The sequence below is a fragment of the Chelonoidis abingdonii genome, chromosome 1 (assembly GCF_003597395.2).
Source record: "Chelonoidis abingdonii isolate Lonesome George chromosome 1, CheloAbing_2.0, whole genome shotgun sequence".
Taxonomy (NCBI): domain Eukaryota; kingdom Metazoa; phylum Chordata; order Testudines; family Testudinidae; genus Chelonoidis; species Chelonoidis abingdonii.
In genome coordinates this window covers 152,296,718-152,315,353 of record NC_133769.1, presented here as the reverse complement: position 1 = coordinate 152,315,353, position 18,636 = coordinate 152,296,718, and the positions used below count along the sequence as shown (strand labels likewise).

Here is an 18,636-nt window from a genome sequence, read left to right as displayed (position 1 = left end):
TCTCCATCCCCTACGTGCTGTTTGCAAAGCTTCTTCTAAATCCTGACTCATCGCAGCTCTGGGTCACATGCTGCTGTCTCGGCCCTATCAGGGGCGTCTCCATCCTGCTGCTGCTGCTGCCGTTGGCTTAGAGGACACATCATCTCCCCTTGAGGTCCTGCTCCTACATCCTTTCTCAGCTCCATCCTCCTCCTTCTTCCAGCAGCACTTTCTCAGTCTCTTGCTCACACCTGCCTTAGGAAGGTAAGTGTCTCCCTTACATCCAACATCCCCCCTTGTGCATCTCTACATTCCCCATCCTGGGAGGCCCCCAGCACCCCCCAGCATTTGGGTCCTTAGAGAAAGGGACCAGGCAGAGAGGCAAAGAAACTAGCTAAACTCCCCTCACTTCCTCCTCCTGCTCTCCCCTCCCCCTGCATTCTCCCTTCTCTGCTTCTCTCCTTTCCTTCTTATTTTAATGTCATGCAATCCCCCTGTCGTGCTCTTATCTGGGCTACATCACAGAGCTCCAGGACAACACAGCTGTGCCTCTCCATGGGGTATTTATTTGGGGACGGCTCAACCACCAGAGGTAGGCTGTGTTCCCAAAGGCACCCAAGGGAGAAGCTGTCGTTTAGAAGCTTACTTGGGGGCAGCTGATTCCTGATGTCTCTGAAAGAGCTTGATGCTAGGAGGGGGATTAATCTGAGGTGCTGGTGAGCATCATTCATGGGAGAGGGAACCAGGAGGGACCAGCTTTGCTGAACCCTGGGATCAGACTAATTTCCTAGTCTAGCAGGGCGTTGGCAGCATCACAGAGCTGCCTCCCAGGGGGAGGAAGGGGAATTGCCTTGTGCGACATCACATAGTTCACAGCCCCACACCCCGCTGGGGGGCACTGATGGGAAGAGATGGCAGCCAAGCAAGCACTAACTGCAGCAGCCCCAGCACTGCAGCAGTGTGAGCATCCTGGGAGCAGTGCTGCACCTGGGGGAATTGCAGCAGTGCCAGCTGCCTTACAGCAGTGCCCTAACAGTGCTTTGTTGTGGAGGACTGCAGCAGGCTTGGGGACTGGGGAGGAGGATTGGGCAGTCCCTGCCACTGCCTGGCTTAGCAAGCCGGGGATGGAGGGATGCAGCAGTGTTAGCTTCTACAACACCATGTCCTGGCAGTGTGAACTTCCTTGAAGCAGTGCCAACCTGGGGGAACTACAGCAGTGCAAGCGTCCTGCCAACGTTACCCATTCCACCAGCCACCAGTCCCTCTCCCAGGACTGTGTGATTGCTCCTTGCGGAAGCTATCCAGCCTTCCTCTCCCAAGGGCCTGTGCATCCTTCAGCCTGACATCTGCCCTCTTCTTCTTGAGCTGCGTATGAGTTCCAGGCTGTGGCTCTGTTCCAATCCCTTATCCCAGCTTATCCGTCTCTGACCTCCTTTCAGGACAGCACTGCTGCAGCCTGTGAGTTCCAGTGCGGCTCTTCCTCCATCTGGGGCCTTGGAGGTGGAGAACTGGACAGTGAGAGACAGAAGAAGCAAGGAAGGAAAGATACAGAGGGGAGAGGAAAGAGGAACAGAGAGAGTGATGGGGCTAAGCAGCATGGCTGAGGTCTGGTTCCTTTGCTGTCCTTGAGCCAGCTGCTCTGTGGCCTTTGGCAGGATTGGGCAGAAGAGGAAAATGTACAGTCTGAAATGAAGCTGGCAATGTTGCTGCTGAGGGGTTGGGAAATGTTCAGTCCAATTCATGTGTCCTCATCAGGAAACTCACATGTGTGGGGTCTGTCCTTCCTTGCCCTCTCTCTCCTTTATGCTGCCTGCTAGGGTACTGCCAGGGCACTGCCATGACGGAGACGCACACCCGCACGGCACTGCCGTGGGGGAAGCACCTGTGGGGTCTGACAGTCTGCGTGAGAAATTCGGCTTGCAGAGCAGCTGCTAGGGCAGCTGATGGGGATGCCAGCCCAGATGGTGGTTGTGAAAGGAGTTGCAAGGGGGAGAACAGCCCTGCGTGGGCTCTGGAGACTCTCAGTTTCACTGGCTGAGATTTCCCAGCACTGGAGACGTTTTCTGTCACAACGTTGTGATTTCCAGACACCAGGAGAATGGGCTTGAGACCAGCTCCTGCCCCCAGTTTGGGCTGCTCCTGCGCTCCCCGCTGCTCCCTCCACCACACGTACTGCACACAGTCCCTGGCGAGGTGTAAATCTCTGCCCACCCCCACGCCACTGTGCCTTGTACTGGCCATTTGTCTCCTGTGCAAAGGCTTTGCAGGGCTCATCTACTGAGAATTGAGTTTTCCATGGTCTCAGCTTCGGATTGGGTTTAATATCCCCACTCAGAGCTGGTTACCCCTGGGTGTGGGGAAGGGGGACTTAACCTGTGTGAGCAAGAGAGGAGGGGAAGGGTGATGAAGGAAAGAGGGAGGAAGCAATAAAGAGCGGCAGAGAAGGGAAGCAATAGGAACTGGGGGGATTCAAGGGGCAATGGCTTGCGGAGGGGTGGGGGAGGAGATGGTGCATTGAATTCTGCCATCCCCTGCCCTAGGGTACCACTCCCTAGAGCAGGGCTGGGCAAACTACAGCCCAGGGACCACATCCGGCCCTTCAGACATTTTAATCCGGCCCTCAAGCTCCTGCTGGGGAGCAAGATTGGGGGCTTGCCCTGCTCCGCGCATGCCGTGGCGCCATGTGGCTCCCGGAAGCACCAGCATGTCCCCGTTCTGTCTCCTATGCATAGGGGCAGCAAGGGGGCTTTGTACGCTGCCCCTGCCCCAAGAGTCGTCCCCGCAGCTCCCATTGGCCAGCAGCCACAACCAATGGGAGATGCAGGGGTGGCATCTACAGATGAGGCAGCGCACAGAGCTGCCTGGCTGTGCCTCCACGGAGGAACTGGACATGCCGCTGCTTCCAGGAGCTGCTTGGGGTAAGTGCCGCCTGGAGCCTGAATCCCTGACCCCTTCCAGCACCCCAACCCCCTGCCCCAGCCCTGATCCCCCTCCCACCCTCTGAACCCCTCGGTCCCACCCTCCTGCACCCCAGAGCCCGCACCGCCAGCTGGAGCCCTTACCCTCCCACCCGCACCCCTGCCCCAGCCCAGAGCCCCCTCCCACATGCTGAACTCCTCATTTCTGGCCCCACCCCAGAGCCCGCACCCCAACTCCCAATTTTGTGAGCGTTCATGGCCCGCCATATAATTTCTATCCCCAGGTGTGGCCCTCAGGCCAAAACATTTGCCCACCTCTAGAGTTATTGCTAGGCACCTTGTCTGGCAGCCAATAGGTGGGTGGCAGCTAGGTGAGAAGACACATGGGACTCAGATTGTTGGGAAGGGGAAGCTGGGATGGGGGAAAGGCTTCTCTGGACACCCAAAGCCTTCAAAGCTGCTCTGCTCCCAAATCTGGTTAGCTGTGACTGAATCTCCAAACCTCCTCACCTCCCAAACCTCGCAATACAAGAGACCTCCATCCTCCCCCTCCCACCACACTCATTAGCATGACTAACATATAAAACTAAAGATTTAAAAGCTGGGACCAGCCCCATACCCCTCTTTCCTCCCCCCGGGCTGCAAGACAAGAGCGTTCCTCTTAGTCCGTTCCTGGGGCTCCTTAATGCCCACTTACCCTAATGCTGGGGCTCCAGGCCTTTCCCTCGGGGAGATGGTCCCCTGGGCTCACAGACCCCTCCGTGCTAGGGCCCTGATTCCTGTGTTCCTTTGCCTTGTATCAGTCTCGCCCTTTCCTCCCAGAGCAAAGGTGTGCAACCTGTGGACCTTAAGGCTTTGAAATGTGACCCTCAAGGGTGACCATAGGATAGAACAGTGTATAGGAATTTTAATGGCAAAGGTGCTCCCTAAGCTGTGCCCTGCAATTTAAAACTGCAGTGTTTGGCTCAGCTCCTCCACTAGAAACCAGGATCCAGAAGGAAGAGAGAGCTGCCTCCCGCTGCTTCCCCTACAGCCCCATTACCAGCTCTACTCTGAGCTGGGAGCACACAGCAGCCGTTAGGCTTTCCCTGGCTGCTTGCCTAATGCCTTGCAGTGGATGGAAGAGAGGAGCTCTGGTTGCTCCATTGCCCGTTTTCCCTGCCAGGCTGTGTGTAACCCTGGGACAGCAGGATAGTGATGGGTGGCTCCCCTCCCCGATAGCCAGCCTAGGCAGCCCAGGAGTGGGGAAAAGGAGAAGCTGAGAACTACTGACCAATTACAGGGACTTGATTCTCTGTCCCAGTCTTGGTTAGAGCAGCCGGGGGGGCTGGCCAGTTCCCAAGAGACCATATATCAGCTGGAGACAGCTCCAGGATGATCCAGCCATGCCCCTCCCCTGCATCCTGTTGTGCCTCCCCCCAAGTGCCAGGGCCTCTGTGGAGGGAGATATAGGCACCAGCTATGCCAACGCTGCTCCCACTGGGGTAGGGCAGTTCCCTTGCGCTGCCTGAGCATGAAAGGAGCAGAACATGGTGGGGATTAGTTGTGGCCACCTGAACGTTTTGCAATAATGTGTTCAGACTCCAGGCTGAAAAGTTTGGACAGTGTTGAACTAAACAACCCCCTCCCCTGACGAATCACACCTTCGGGCATTTGCCAGCAGTTCGCATGTCCTTCCCTTAGCCATGGCTTCCCGGAGCCAGGTGGGTTTAGCCTACCTGTGCCCAGAACCCAACCACTGCGGCCCCAGAAGCGTTTCTCTGGCTTGTCTCCAATGTTGCATCTACACTTGGGACAGATTCCCAGCTCAGGAAGACACACATGTGCCAGCTCTGCTTGAGCTAGTGTGCTAAAAATAGCAGTGTGGTCATGGTAGCATAAGCAGTTGCAAGTGATGGCCCGGACTAGCCAGGCCAAGTACAAATGTGCCCAGACCCTGAGGGTATGTACTTAGGTTGGCTAGCCTGTGCTGCTGCTCATCACTGACCTTGCTACACCACTGTTTTTAGTGCATCAGCTTGAACATGTCTCTGTGAACTGGGAATCACACCCCCAGCTCCAAGGGTAGTCAGACATAGCCTGAGATCCCTCCTACCTGTCACTGTCTTTCTGGGAATGAAGGGCCCAGAGCTGAGCCCCATATCCCAGATAGGATGTGAGGCCTCTGCGATAGAGAAACCCAGAACTGAGCCTTTTTCCTTGTTTCTCTTCCCACCACTGCCCATCTCCAACTCTTCTGCAGGAAAGATCGGGATCACCATGTCCATTGAAAAGATCCATGCCCGGGAGATCCTGGATTCCCGTGGGAATCCCACCATTGAGGTGGATTTGTACACAGAAAAAGGTATGTGTGACAAGGTGGGAGGAGACTGCGCATGTCTGGACTGTCCAGCACTAAGAGGCAGTGGAATTAGTTCAGTCCTGTGGCAGCCAGATAGGAAATAGCACCCACAATCTGGATAAGCTTTGTTTCTTCAGCAGCCAGGCACCTTCTCCTTGCAACACCTAGGACCTTGACCACTTAATTCCTGCTGGTGAATTTACAACTAAGAGAAGTTGGGTCCCAAAGTTGTAACCTTATCAAATGAGTGAATGTGTGGATGAGTTTGTGCTGATAAGTGTGTAGTGAGTGTGCATTTGTGTCTGTCACTGAGCTCCCAGAGAGGAGAAGGCGCCTCCTATACAATTCATGGCCTCTGAGAGAGCTTCTGTTAGCTGAGGCAGGAGAGGCCTGTGGTTTTGGAGCTGAAGGATCAGCGTTTGTGGCTGGATCTCTAGGTAGGGGTGTGTGATTTCTCCAGTGAATGTGTGCATGCTCTGTAGCGTGAATATTCATTAGCCTCCAGGAGGTTTACAGTCCAAACAGTGTTGTGCTAGCACACAAGCACAAGAGTGAGATACTCACTGGAAACTGAAATGAAACTACTGATTTCTGTGTGTACATGCTGGGTTGTGCATCTGTGTATGCAGTAACAGCTATCTGTCCCTGAGTATGTTAGTGCACGCATGTGTGCCTCCATTTCTGTACAATGTCACAGAATTGGGTTTCTCTGTCTAGTAGGTATTTACAGAGTCTAGCTGTATCTTCAGGCACGTGCATGATCATGGGCCTTGCATGTTTATAGATTTATAATGTAGATTTATATGCATGCATGTGCAAATACTCTTGTGTGTTCATATCTGTGCACGTATCCATGTGTATCTGTGTTTGTGTCAGGTTTCTGTCTGCTTCTAGAGCTGAATGTTTCATTCACTTCTTTATTCAATGAAAGATCAAAAAAGGAGAAATTACCAGTCAGCCACCCTTCAAACTCAGACTCCCCTAGAAGGGGTGGAGACTAAGCTGTTTGAGTATGAGACTGAGGAGCAGGCCCTCTGGGTTCTAGCTCTAGTTCTGAGATGGAGTAGGATATAGTGCATGCGCCACAGGGAGGAACTGGGAGTCAGGATACCTGGGCTGTCTACATGGCTCTGCAACTGTCTCACTGTGTGACCTTGGGTGAGTCCTTTTCCCTCCTTGCGACACAGTTTCCCCACCTAGATTATGGGGTAATGCCACTATCCAAACAGCTCATGGGCTGTAAGTTAGATTCAGGAGGACAGGCAAACGAGATGCGTAGGGGCTTAGAAGCTTCCCTTTTTCTTCCTTCTTTGCTCTCTTTTCACACCTATGTTTTGCCTTTTCTCAGGCATGTTCCGTGCTGCAGTTCCTAGTGGTGCTTCCACTGGCATCTACGAAGCTCTGGAGCTGCGAGACAATGACAAGTTCAGATTCCTCGGAAAAGGTGGGGACATTTCAGCTCCTGCTCACCCTCACTGAACAGTCTCAGGCACCTTCATAGCCCCAGTGCTGCGTGTGCGCGTGTGTGTCCATCCCTCTGAGGGCCCGATTCCGCACTCAGCACTCCCGGTTTTGTGCTGGTATAATTCCCCTGACCTCAGTGGAGTCACACGAATATAAAGCTGGTGTGACTGACTGGAGAATTAGGCTTTGAATCTCTGTCTGTCTCTTTCTTTGTCTCACTTGCTGTCTCTGTCTCTTCCCTTCTCTAGGGGTCCTGCAGGCAGTGGATCATATCAACAGTACTATTGCCCCAGCTCTCCTGGGCTCTGTAAGGATTTTCCTTTAATCTCCTTTCTGGGAGGTTTACTTTGGTCTCTTGCTTTCTAATCTCTTCCTGCCTCTGTCTTCTCTCTTCATTTCACCAACTGGGTTGGCACATTGCTGTTCCCTATGATTCCAGGCCCCTGTGTGTGTGTGGCGTGCAATTGACAGGTCTCTGCTCCACTGGGTGGGTGGGGCTTTATTCCATATGGCCCTCCCCCATACTCCAGTTACAATATGATCTGACACCTCTCCAGCTGCCCCTCATTGTAAGGCTCTCTCCCTTTTTCACACATGCACCTCTTGGAGCACTGCTCATTCCTCATCCAGATGCTCCATTCCTATTCTTATTAGTCTCATCATCCCTTCCCCAGCCAGCCTGGCACTCACAATGCTGGGCCTTTGGATGTTGTTTGTGCAGAATCTTGAATTTCCCATGACATGTTCCGTGGCCTCATCAGGCAGTGGCAGTGCTTTATGGCCGTAGGGCAGCCACTGTCCAGGTTTACTCAGGATCATCCCTTTTCTGAGGTAGCTGGCCTGGGAAATCTATAAGGAAGCTCAATACACACTGCCAGCTGGCCAGTTTTATGGGCTCAGGATCTCCTCGAACGTCCCATTTTTTTGTACCTTAGAGGTGGCAAACCTACATGGCCCAGCCACAGAGCGAGTTCCTCACAACCAGAGCAGAGGTGTGATGTATACTGAATCCATGTGCTACAGAAGTGCTATACAGTTACACACACAGCCCTCCCTTAGCTTTCCACACCTTCCCTTCTTAGCAGATGTGTCTTTTTGCAGGGCTTCTCTGTTGTGGATCAAGAGAAGATAGATAACCTCATGCTAGAGATGGACGGGACAGAAAATAAATGTAATTCCACTCTCCTTTGGCATGGGAAATAGAAATGTAGAGGTGTGTGGGGTGATACTGCAGGGCAGGACTGAGGGGCATTGGCAGAAATGTGAGGGGAGCCCAAGGCTGGAATAGCAGGGGGTTGCAGAGCAGGACTCAAGGGCATTGGCAGAGCTGTGTGGGGAGCCAAACAGTGGAATAGCAGGGGGCTGCAGGGCAGGACTGAGGGACATTGGCAGAGCTGTGAGGGGAGCCCAGGGCTGGAATAGCAGGGGGCTGCAGGGCAGGTTTGATGGGCATTGGCAGAGCTGTGTGGGGAGCCCAACACTGGAATAGCAGGGGGGCTGAAGGACAGGACAGAGGAGCATTGGCAGAGCTGTGTGGGGAGCCCAGGGCTGGAATAGCAGTGGGCTGCATGGCAGGCCTGAGGATGTTTGGAGAATTCATTCCTCCCTGATTTTGGAATGTCCACAGCTAAATTTGGAGCCAATGCAATCCTGGGGGTCTCTCTGGCTGTGTGCAAGGCAGGTGCTGCGGAGAAGGATGTGCCCCTGTACCGACACATCGCTGACCTGGCTGGGAACTCCGACCTCATCCTGCCAGTGCCCGTAAGAACCTTCTATCCTTGGCTTCAAAGTCCACTTGCAAACAGACTTAGAGAACTGGGGAGGCAGGGAGGGGAGGCCAGGAATATGGAAACATGGGGACTTCAAGCAGAGGCCTTCTCCAGTACTGGGCTGGGATATTGACATTTTCACCCTCTGCTTCTTTCTGGACTTTTCCAGGCCTTCAATGTGATCAATGGAGGCTCCCACGCAGGGAACAAGCTGGCCATGCAGGAGTTCATGATCCTGCCTGTGGGGGCTGAAAGCTTCCGTGATGCCATGCGCATTGGAGCCGAGGTCTACCACAACCTCAAGAGCGTCATCAAGGAAAAGTATGGGAAGGATGCCACCAATGTGGGTGATGAGGGCGGCTTTGCCCCCAACATCCTGGAGAACAGCGAAGGTGAGAGATATCAAGGGAGCAAAGCCTCCGTGCTGAGGCTCAAGGCAGGCTCACAATCCCCCACTCCATCAATTCCCCAGGACACCTGATTCCTAGTTCCTCAGGTGCTGGGCCCCCAGCCTGTCCCTGGGTGCAGCAGCTCCCCAGGCTCACAGATCCCTCAGCCTCAGAAGACAGCTCCTAAGATCGTTTCCCTTGGTTTAATCTCTCTCCATTCTCAGTCCCCCTAAACAACACCTTCTTTCTGGGGCTTACACCCCTCACACACTAGCAGACAATTCTCATGTCCTTACTTCTCTTTGAATCAGTCCCCAGAACTTCACCCCTCCAGCTCCCACAGCTTGTCACTCTCTTTCTCGCATTGAGAAGCCCATAGCTGGGCTCAGCATGCCAGGTGGGGTCTCCCCAGAGCCACTCAGAGAGGGACTATCTCCTTTCTGCTCTGGAACATGAGACCTTGGGATATTCAGCCCCATGCTCTGTCCCACTGCAAACTCCTGGATAGTTTGCTGTCCCCCTCTTACGAGAAAGAGACCTTTCCTTCCAGACTGCCTTCAGTTGTCCTGCCCCTCAGGCAGTTGAATATCTGGGGTTTGGGAGGAGTTTTTACAAAACAGATGGCTGAATCTCATTCTGTCTCTCTCCCCATCCCAGCTCTGGAACTCCTCAAGGAAGCCATTGACAAAGCCGGCTACACTGAGAAGATTGTCATTGGCATGGATGTGGCAGCATCTGAGTTCTACCGCGATGGCAAATACGATTTGGACTTCAAATCCCCTGATGACCCCAGCCGCTGCATCTCTGCCGATGAGCTGGGAGACCTCTACCAAAGCTTTGTTCACGATTACCCAGGTGAGCAGCTGTGCTTTGTGAATCTTAGTGCTTATGTCCCGAGGTGTGGCCCCACCATGCTGGTGGATTGGGAAGTGGGGCAGCTTTAACTCACCCATCTTCCCCTGTCTCTGCAGTGGTCTCCATTGAGGATCCTTTTGATCAGGATGACTGGGAGGCCTGGTCCAAGTTCACAGCCAATGTGGGGATTCAGATTGTGGGGGATGACCTGACAGTGACCAACCCCAAGCGCATTGAGCGAGCTGTTGAGGAAAAAGCCTGCAACTGCCTCCTGCTCAAAGTCAACCAGATTGGATCAGTTACTGAAGCCATTCAAGCGTGAGTCCAACCAGCCACCTACTCCCAGCACCAATCTAACTACAGCAATTTTTACATTGATTAGTAAAATCAGGGCAGTTTTTGTGTAGGTAGAGCCAGGGGTAGGCAACCTATGGCACACGTGCCGAAGGCGGCACACGAGCTGATTTTCATTGGCACTCACACTGCCCGGGTCCTGGCAACTGGTCCAGGAGTCTCTGCATTTTAATTTAATTTTAAAGGAAGCTTCTTAAACATTTTAAAAGCCTTGTTTACTTTACATACAACAATAGTTTAGTTATATATTACAGACTTATAGAAAGAGACCTAAAAATGTTAAAATGCATTACTGGCACCCGAAACCTTAAATTAGAGTGAATAAATGAAGACTCGGCACACCGCTTCTGAAAGCCTTGGTCCCTATCACCATGGTAAAAGTCCCCAGGACCATCACTAGGCATTGGGAGTGTCAGGGTCCCATCCCCAGCAGGTAGAGGCCCAAGAAGGATGATCCATTTATTTAATTTCTCTCTGCAGCTGTAAGTTGGCCCAGGAGAATGGCTGGGGAGTGATGGTGAGTCACCGATCTGGGGAGACTGAAGACACCTTCATTGCTGATCTGGTTGTGGGCCTGTGTACTGGGCAGGTATGTGTCAGCTAAGCTGAAATCCAGGCCATGGAGAGCTTCAGGGAGGAAGTGGGGAGGTGAAGACTGGCACTGAATTAACATAGAGCATGAATCTTCCTCCTACCTCTCAGGGCACCCTCAGGGTCCCATGCTGGAAGGCTGGGGTGTGTGGGGGGGTCTCAAACCGTGCTTTGTGGTGAATATTTTACAGATAAAGACAGGAGCCCCCTGCAGGTCTGAGCGACTGGCCAAATACAACCAGCTTATGAGGTGAGTGCTCTGGGGCTGAGAATGCAAAGGCGGGAATGTCTCTCTGGCTCCGCTAGGGGACAGACTCACTGGGGACGGAGGAACTGATAGTGCAGGGAGAGAGAGAGTCTCCAGGACTAAGGATGCCAGCATGGGCATGTCTCCTTGGTACCAAGAAGGATCCCAGACCTGAGTGCAGTACCCTAGGTGCGGTCACCCCAGAGCTGACTTGTCTCTCCCTGCTCCAAGACATGATGTCTCTGTCAACGCAGTCACCACACTTACAGTGGCCTGTTTTCCTGCTCTGCCCCATTCCAAGCTCTTGTATGACTTGCTGTGTAGCACTTGCTCCCCATGCCTAGGAAGGGTCCCTCGCATTGAGGCTCTGAGTTGCACTACCTCTCTTTCTTTCTCTGGCAGGATTGAGGAAGAGCTTGGGGATGAAGCTCGCTTCGCTGGACACAACTTTCGTAACCCAAGTGTCCTTTGAACACTGCCCATGGCACACTGCAACTCCCCAGCCAATTCCCAATGCACAGACTCTGAAGCTACCTTTCCTGCACCATCCCCCCCGGCTCACCCACCCACACCTACACCTACACCCACACCCACACCCAGACACACACACACGCACCTCTCTTGCTTTTTTCCTCTGCACCAGCTGGTCTCCTCAAATCCCTGAGTGCAGGTCTCCCTAGCTGGAATTACCCAAGGGAAAGATAAGAATGAGGCTTCCCTTTGTCTCCTGCTGAGGGGTATTGTGAGCGTGTCTGATGGTGCACCGTTTGTATTTTCTCTCGGTGTGTGGATATGTTCCAGTCATTCTGTTTGGGTATTAGATTGCATGAGCATATTTGCTAGTGTTTTTTGTTGTGTGTGTGGTGAGCAGATGTGTGTCTGAGTTTGTGTGGTGTCAGGTTGTGTGCTTTCCCTTTGTGTACTGTGCTGGTTAGTGTGAATCTGTGTGTATAGTTATGTTTGACTCTGTGTGTTATCAGTGGCTGTTTGCTGGGTGGGTGGGTGTGTCTTTGTGTCAGTGTGTTGTGTGTGTCTCTGCTGATCTCCAAATGTCCTTTTGTCCCAGGTGTGTCTGTGTTGAAGTGTGCTGGAATCTGTGTGGTTGACTTTGAGTGTTGTGTTGAGCTGTATATGTCTGCACTTACCATTGAGTTTCACTGCTATGTGTCACTTGGTCTGTGTGTGCATATTATGACTCTCTGGGTCATTTGTTCCATGAAGTTTTGTGGGTCAGTGCATTGTGGTGTGTGGGTGTGGAAAAGCGCACACACACACACATACACACACACACACATATCCTTGGCTGCTTCCCTGGATTTCATTCTTGCTGTCTCTCCTGCACCCCCTGTTCCTATCCATTACATCTGCTTTGTCCTCGGGACAATCCATCCTCAACTGAGCAAAAGAGACAAAACAAAACTCTAAACTCAATTAAAATCTATTTCACACCTGAGTCCCCTGGCTGAGCCTGAAATTTCTCTCTGTGTGTTACTTCCTGGGAGACCAGGAACATACAGGGGCCATGATAACAATCTTCAAGTACGTGAAAGGTTGTTCTAAAGAGCAGAGTGATAAACTATTCTTTTCCACTGGAGACAGGACAAGAAACAATGAACTTAAATTGCAGCAAGCAAGATTTAGGTTAGACATTAGGAAAAACTTCCCAACTGTAAGGGTAGTTAAGCACTGGAACAAATTACCTTGAGAGGTTGTGTAATCTCTGTCATTAGAAGTTTTTAACAACAGGTTAAACAAACACCTGTCAGGGATGGTCTAGATAATATTTGGTCCTACCTCAGTGCAGTGGACTGGATTAGATGACCTATCAAGGTCTCTTCCAGTCCTACACTTCTATGATTCTATACTAGATGGGGTTCAAGAAAGTGGAGGAAAGAACACCAAAACGAGCAGCAAGCAAAGGTTAAGAAGGAAATGGTGAGGTTGAGAGAAGTGGTTCACCCCCCAACACACACACACATACACACACTACTCCTGTCCAATAGACCCTCCTCATGACACTGTCAGAGGAAATTCACTATAGGCAGTAGCCCACTGGCTATGCATGTGTTTATATACCAAGAACGCTCTCCAAGCCACCAAATTCTAGAGAGGGAGTCTGAAGAATATCAGAGATAAAAGTCTGTGCTGGGGTGTCAAGTCCCACCCCATACCCTGTGCCATCCAAAATAACTCCCAGGAGGAGAAGTTGTGCAAGGAATTTCAATCACTCTCCTCTGTCAAGTTAACATGGGTGGGAGCCATGAGCAGGCCCCAAACTGGTTAGCCGGGTGACACCTACTGGTGATAGGTGGAACTGCAGCTATTTGGGACATGAAAAGGCAAGGAGTGAAAACAGGCGGCCAAAGCCTCTGTGGGGGGAGATGTTTCATCTGTGTCCTAGTTCAAAGTCTGCCCATCTTAGGGTGATCAGATGTCCCGATTTTATAGGGACAGTCCTGATATTTGGGGCTTTTTCTTAAATAGGCTCCTATTACCCCCCAACTCCTGTCCCAATTTTTCACACTTGCTGTCTGATCACCCTAGCCCATCTTGAGGTGTCTGGCTGATAGCCATACCTTCTGTCCTACTGCATCTGAAGGTGCTGGTCAGCATGATGTTTGTATGCTGCCTTGGTTATCTCTAGGCTTTGTTCCAACTCTCCCTGTGTTCCTCGGATTTGATTAATCAGATCTGAGGCTGCAGGAACTGAGTGGGCTGTGGGCAGTGCAAGGTGGGAACAGGAGTGGAAACTATAATTGAAAAACAGACCCATCTTGGTAGAGACCTGGTTTGCATTGTTGTATGCAAATTCCACATGAGGAATCAATGAGGCCCAGTCATTTTGGTGGTAGTTTATGAAGCATCACACATGTTGTTCTACTGGCGGTTCAATCTTTCTGATTGGCCATCAGCTTGGGGATACACTGCTAGTAGGCAGAACACCCACCAAAACCGAGATACAAACTGGGATCCCCAGACTAAGGCGAGGTGGTCTGGGAGACGGAACACATGGGTAATGAGGGTATGAACAGCGTCTTCAGTGGTGGAAAGAAGTAAGCAGGGAACAAAGTGTATCATCTTCATCAGTGAACCCTTTATTGTCAGTATGGTAAGGCATCCCTCAGATTTTGGTATCTCGACAATGAAGTCCATTGTAATATTGGACCAAGGACATGAGGGGTTCTTGGTAAGCATTAACATCCCAAAGGGTTTGGTTCAGGGAACTTTGTTACAGCCACAGGTATCACAAGACCTGGCATATTGGATCACAGTTTTGGCAATCACAACAATCAACATGCCAGAGAGTGGTCTTTGCCTGGCTGAAGTGTCTGGCAAAGGGGACATCATGACAAATATGTAGGGGCTCCAAATGGGGGCATCCCTCAGGGACCAGATATACCTATAAATAAGGAGGAGTCCATCCTTGTGTATGAAGTTACCCTGAGGTTCAGCACTGGACGTTAGGAGTGTCTGGGCGAAGGGGTCATCTGGTAGGGAAGAATGTATGGTCACAAATATTTCAGATAGTAGTGATAGCCTGAGGAAGTGATGTAGTTTCCAGATGCAGGGAAACTCTTCACCTTAGGATCAGTGGCATATTCCCCTTTGTGGTACAGAACATCTGCCTTCCTGTTACAGGATTCAGGGCAGTAGGTGATAGTAAAATCAAACCTTGAAAAGAAGAGAGCCAAGCATAGCTGTCATTGGGTTAGGGCTTTAGCAGAGCATGGGTATTCTAAATTATTGTGGTCAGTGAATACCCGAACAGGGTGTCTGGCTCTTTCTAGTTAATGCCTCCAGGTCTCAAAAGCCACTTTGATGGCAAGTAGCTCTTTGAAATGTCATAATTGTGCTTAGCAAGGGAGAGATTGTGGGAATAATACTCACGGGGATGAAATTCTTGACTGAGGCCCTGTGTCTGGGACAGCCCCCACTCCAGGTGAAGGTGTCGGTTTTCAGAACGTATGGCTGATTTGGTCAGGATGTGCAAGGATGGGCATAGAGGTGAATGTCATCTTCAGATATTTGAAGACTTCTTGGGCTTCTGGTGTCCAAGCAAACTTGGTGGTTTTCACAACAGAGAGGTTACAGGGGTCAGATTTGGAAGTAGTCACATATAAATCTTCTACATAAAGTTGCAAACCCAATGAAGCACTGAATTTCTTGAATGCTTTGCAGCATTGCCCAATCATGAACTGTTTCCACCTTCCAGGGACCCATGTGCACTCCTTCAGTGGCCAGAATGCAACCTAAGAATTCCACGGTGGGCTGATCAAAGATGCATTTCTCTAGTCAAGCACAGAATCCATGTTGGAAGAGTCTTTCTAGGATGTTGTGCACATGCTGATCTTTGGAGTAAATGAGAATGTCGTCTAAGTAGGCAATCACATTGATGGTACAGCATACCCTGTAAGGCATAAAATATCAGGGTTTGAAGGGACCTCAGGAAGTCATCTAGTCCAACCCCCTGCTCAAAGCAGGACCAATCCCCAAATAGATTTTTACTCCAGTTCTGTAAATGGCCCCCTCAAGGATTGAGCTGACAGCTATGGGTTTAGCAGGCCAATGCTCAAACCACTGAGCTATTCCTCCCCTGTGGAAGAATTAGATGCTGAAAGGTCATGGGTGTATTAGTAAGTCCTACAAGCATCCCTAAATATTCAGTTTGGCCATACCGAGTTCAAAACATAGTTTTCCATTCATCAAATTTTGATTTAAGTTGTATGCCACTCTGAGGTCTAACTTAGTGAATATCTGGGCTATTCTTACCTGATCCAAGAGGTTTGGAATTGGCAGTACTGGGTATCAATTCTGCACAGTGATTTTATTTAGGACATGGTAATCTACACACATCAGTAGTTTCTTGACTGCTGGGGCAAGAGGAGAGCAGTGATCCTTCAACTGTGTCAACTAAATCAAGGATAGCCTTAGATTGTATGGATAGGCCAAGTATTTGAGCCACAGTAGAGTCCATGAAGTTATTTCCTGCCCCAGAGTCAATCAAGGCTTTCTTGGAGATGGGTGATTGTCCAGAATACCAAAGTTGGAGTTGCAGCTGGAGTTCTAGATGCAGGGACGTTTTCAAAGTGTCAGGCCAGGCACCCAGAATGGTTGCTGGAGGGGGCTGCATGGGGTTTTCCTGGTGTTGTCCAGGCTCAACCTGCCTTATCAAAGTTGGGCAGTCATTTCTCGGAGCCGCATGATGCAGGGGCTTGCCAGGACAGACACCACGTGGCTGGTGCCACTGTGATAGAAGCACAAGTTCTCTCGCCATCAATTTTCTGATTCAGAAAAGTCCAACTGGGTCCATGCCGAGTCCACCTGCATGGGCTTGGATGAGGGGGCCTTCACAGGGATTGTGGATGATGCCTGGACACAGAGTGAAATCCCTTTCCTTGGCCAAACTGGACAGTCTCTACAGAAAAGGATAAATGGACACAAATCAGATATTAGGAATGGCAATATACAAAAACCTGTAGGAGAACACTTCAACCTCCCTGGCCACACTATAGCAGACCTTAAGGTGGCCATCCTGCAGCAAAAAAACTTCAGGACCAGACTTCAAAGAGAAACTGCTGAGGTTCAGTTCATCTGCAAATTTGACACCATCAGCTCAAGATTAAACAAAGACTGTGAATGGCTTGCCAGCTACAAAACCAGTTTCTCCTTCCTTGGTTTTCACACCTCAACTGCTAGAAGAGGGCCTCATCCTCCCTGATTGAACTAACCTTGTTATCTCTAACTTGCTTGCATATATATATATCTGCCCCTGGAAATTTCCACTACATGCATCTGACGAAGTAGGTATTCACCTACGAAAGCTCATGCTCCAAAACGTCTGTTAGTCTGTTAGGTGCCACAGGACTCTTTGCTGCTTTTACAGATCCAGACTAACACGGCTACCCCTCTGATACTTTCTTCTCACGTTGCCTTTTGCAATGTCAGGTAGTGATTTGGATGCAAAGCTCAATAAACATGCCTAGATCTGTGAGAGGTTCCAGAGAAGCAAGTTCATCTTTTATTTCCTCGCTGAGACCAAGATAGAATCAGCTCATTCCAAACTGTATCTGCTGCCAGGCTTTGGAAGTGGCCCGCATATGTTGTAGTGGGCCCCAAGACCTAGTGAAGTTTCCATAGAGCCATCTTCATGGTATGAGCCTAGTTAGGATCATGGAAAATTGTCACAAAGGCTCTCAGCAAGATGTCCCAGCTGGCCAGTATGGGATGATCCTCCTCTAGCACCAGGGCTTTGCCTATCAAAGCTTGGGTAAAGTTATTGTGGTTTTGGGTCCAGAAGGCAGCATGAGATGTGGGGCTAGGGAAGATGCACGCACTTGCAGTGATCTGTTCCTAGTTTTCTGCCCAAAGCTGGTCCATTGTGGCCTGTAAGGTTTAGTTTTCCATCTGCAGGTGGGCAATCTGTTCCTAGTGTCTCACTGCACCCTGGGGCACCTACAATGCTGAGTCGGTGGGTTCCATACGCTTTTGGGGTAGGATAAGCCTAGGAGAAGGCTGAAGTGGTATGAGCAAACCATGAGGCCTGATGGCCAAGGAAGGCTAGGGGCAGTCCGGAGCAGTGGTCAAGTGCACACAGGTGGTCAGGTAGCCAGATCAATCGATATTAAAGGCAGTCCAAGGCAGTGGTTGGCGTTCACACAGGGGTCACCAGCTGGAAGATCCAATTCAAGGGGAAAGGTCAGTGAGATAGGGAGGCGAGGTGGGTAAGCCTGCAAGGCAAGGTCAGGAGAAGCAACAAGATCTAGGCCAGGAATTCCCAAACTTTTTGCTGGCATGATTCCATTTTAATTAACTATTTCCTCCCTGGACCCCAGATAGCATGGAGGATGCTATTCTGAAGAGCAAAATGGCATCCTCTGTAAAGCATGACCTCTCATACACCATACATGTGAAGTCACAATGCATGGAGGATGCCATATTGCTCTACAAAATGTCATCCTCCACATAGCGTCACCTCGTACATATGATGCATGCAAGGTCACAATGTGAAAAGGATGGTAGAGCAAAATGGTGTCCTCCATGCATCATGACCTCAATGCACTGTACATGTGAGGTCATGCTGTATGGAGCAAAAATAGCATCCTCTGCAGTGACTGGGAATCACTGCGACCACATCAGCTGATGGTACAGCCCCCTTTGGGGGCACAAACCCACAGCTTGGGAACCGCTGGTCTAGGCAGCAACCATCAGGCAACAGCCTGTTGCTCAGACAGTCACAGATTCCTGTTCCAGTTAGGTTCTTTATGTAGGCCAGCTACCTAATCAGAATGTTGTCTGTCCAGCCACTCAGGACCCTGGGGAATGGTTGCTGTGGGGATATAGGCCTTTAGCACTAAGGCTGTGGCCAGAAGCCATAGTTAAGCATGCTGCTATGGCAGGAAGGCTAGGGATGCTATATAGGTATCTCGTGGTCTGGGTTAAATAGCAGGCTCCTGACATCAGTGTTGCAGCTTTGTCATTGTAATTCTTGCAGTGTAGATGTAGAATAAGCCAGCTACAGTACAGTATCCTCACTGCCTCAGAGGGTTGAGTACCACCTACTGATATGGGAATGTGCAATCTGACGCCATTTGTGAGGCCACATTCGGGGGTAACAAGAAGCATTCTGGGAACTGTAGTTCAGAAATCACCTTAGTTAAAGCTCCATTTTCCTGTCTCCCTCTCCTCTCCTTTTCTCAAAATGTGTTTCTCTTCAGCAGGTAGGGAAGAG

The 18,636-nt window shown here is 50.7% G+C and overlaps 1 protein-coding gene across 2 annotated transcripts; it reads left to right on the top strand.

Annotated features, from left to right (window-relative positions):
• Positions 1-12: 12 nt before the first annotated feature.
• ENO2 (enolase 2) lies at positions 13-11,397 on the top strand. 2 transcript variants are annotated; one of them, XM_032773914.2, is made up of 13 exons: positions 13-243; positions 1,419-1,524; positions 5,140-5,241; positions 6,587-6,682; positions 6,951-7,009; positions 7,804-7,873; positions 8,330-8,463; positions 8,641-8,863; positions 9,518-9,715; positions 9,832-10,033; positions 10,550-10,658; positions 10,852-10,910; positions 11,310-11,397. In XM_032773914.2, the coding sequence occupies exons 3-13, from the start codon at positions 5,157-5,159 to the stop codon at positions 11,377-11,379; spliced, it is 1,305 nt and encodes a 434-aa protein (XP_032629805.1). In that variant the 5' UTR covers positions 13-243; positions 1,419-1,524; positions 5,140-5,156; the 3' UTR covers positions 11,380-11,397. The 2 variants fall into 2 exon arrangements, with proteins under 2 accessions (XP_032629805.1, XP_032629806.1); XM_032773915.2 differs by lacking the exon at positions 1,419-1,524.
• Positions 11,398-18,636: the final 7,239 nt, after the last annotated feature.

What these genes read in the sequence shown, in the direction of transcription:
- ENO2 (XM_032773915.2), top strand. Translation starts at nt 5,157, where the DNA reads ATGTCCATTGAAAAGATCCATGCCCGGGAGATCCTGGATTCCCGTGGG. An exon ending in CCCCAGCTCTCCTGGGCTCT is followed by an intron (nt 7,010 to 7,803) that starts GTAAGGATTTTC and finishes GTCTTTTTGCAG; the next exon opens with GGCTTCTCTGTTGTGGATCA. An exon ending in CATCCTGGAGAACAGCGAAG is followed by an intron (nt 8,864 to 9,517) that starts GTGAGAGATATC and finishes TCCCCATCCCAG; the next exon opens with CTCTGGAACTCCTCAAGGAA.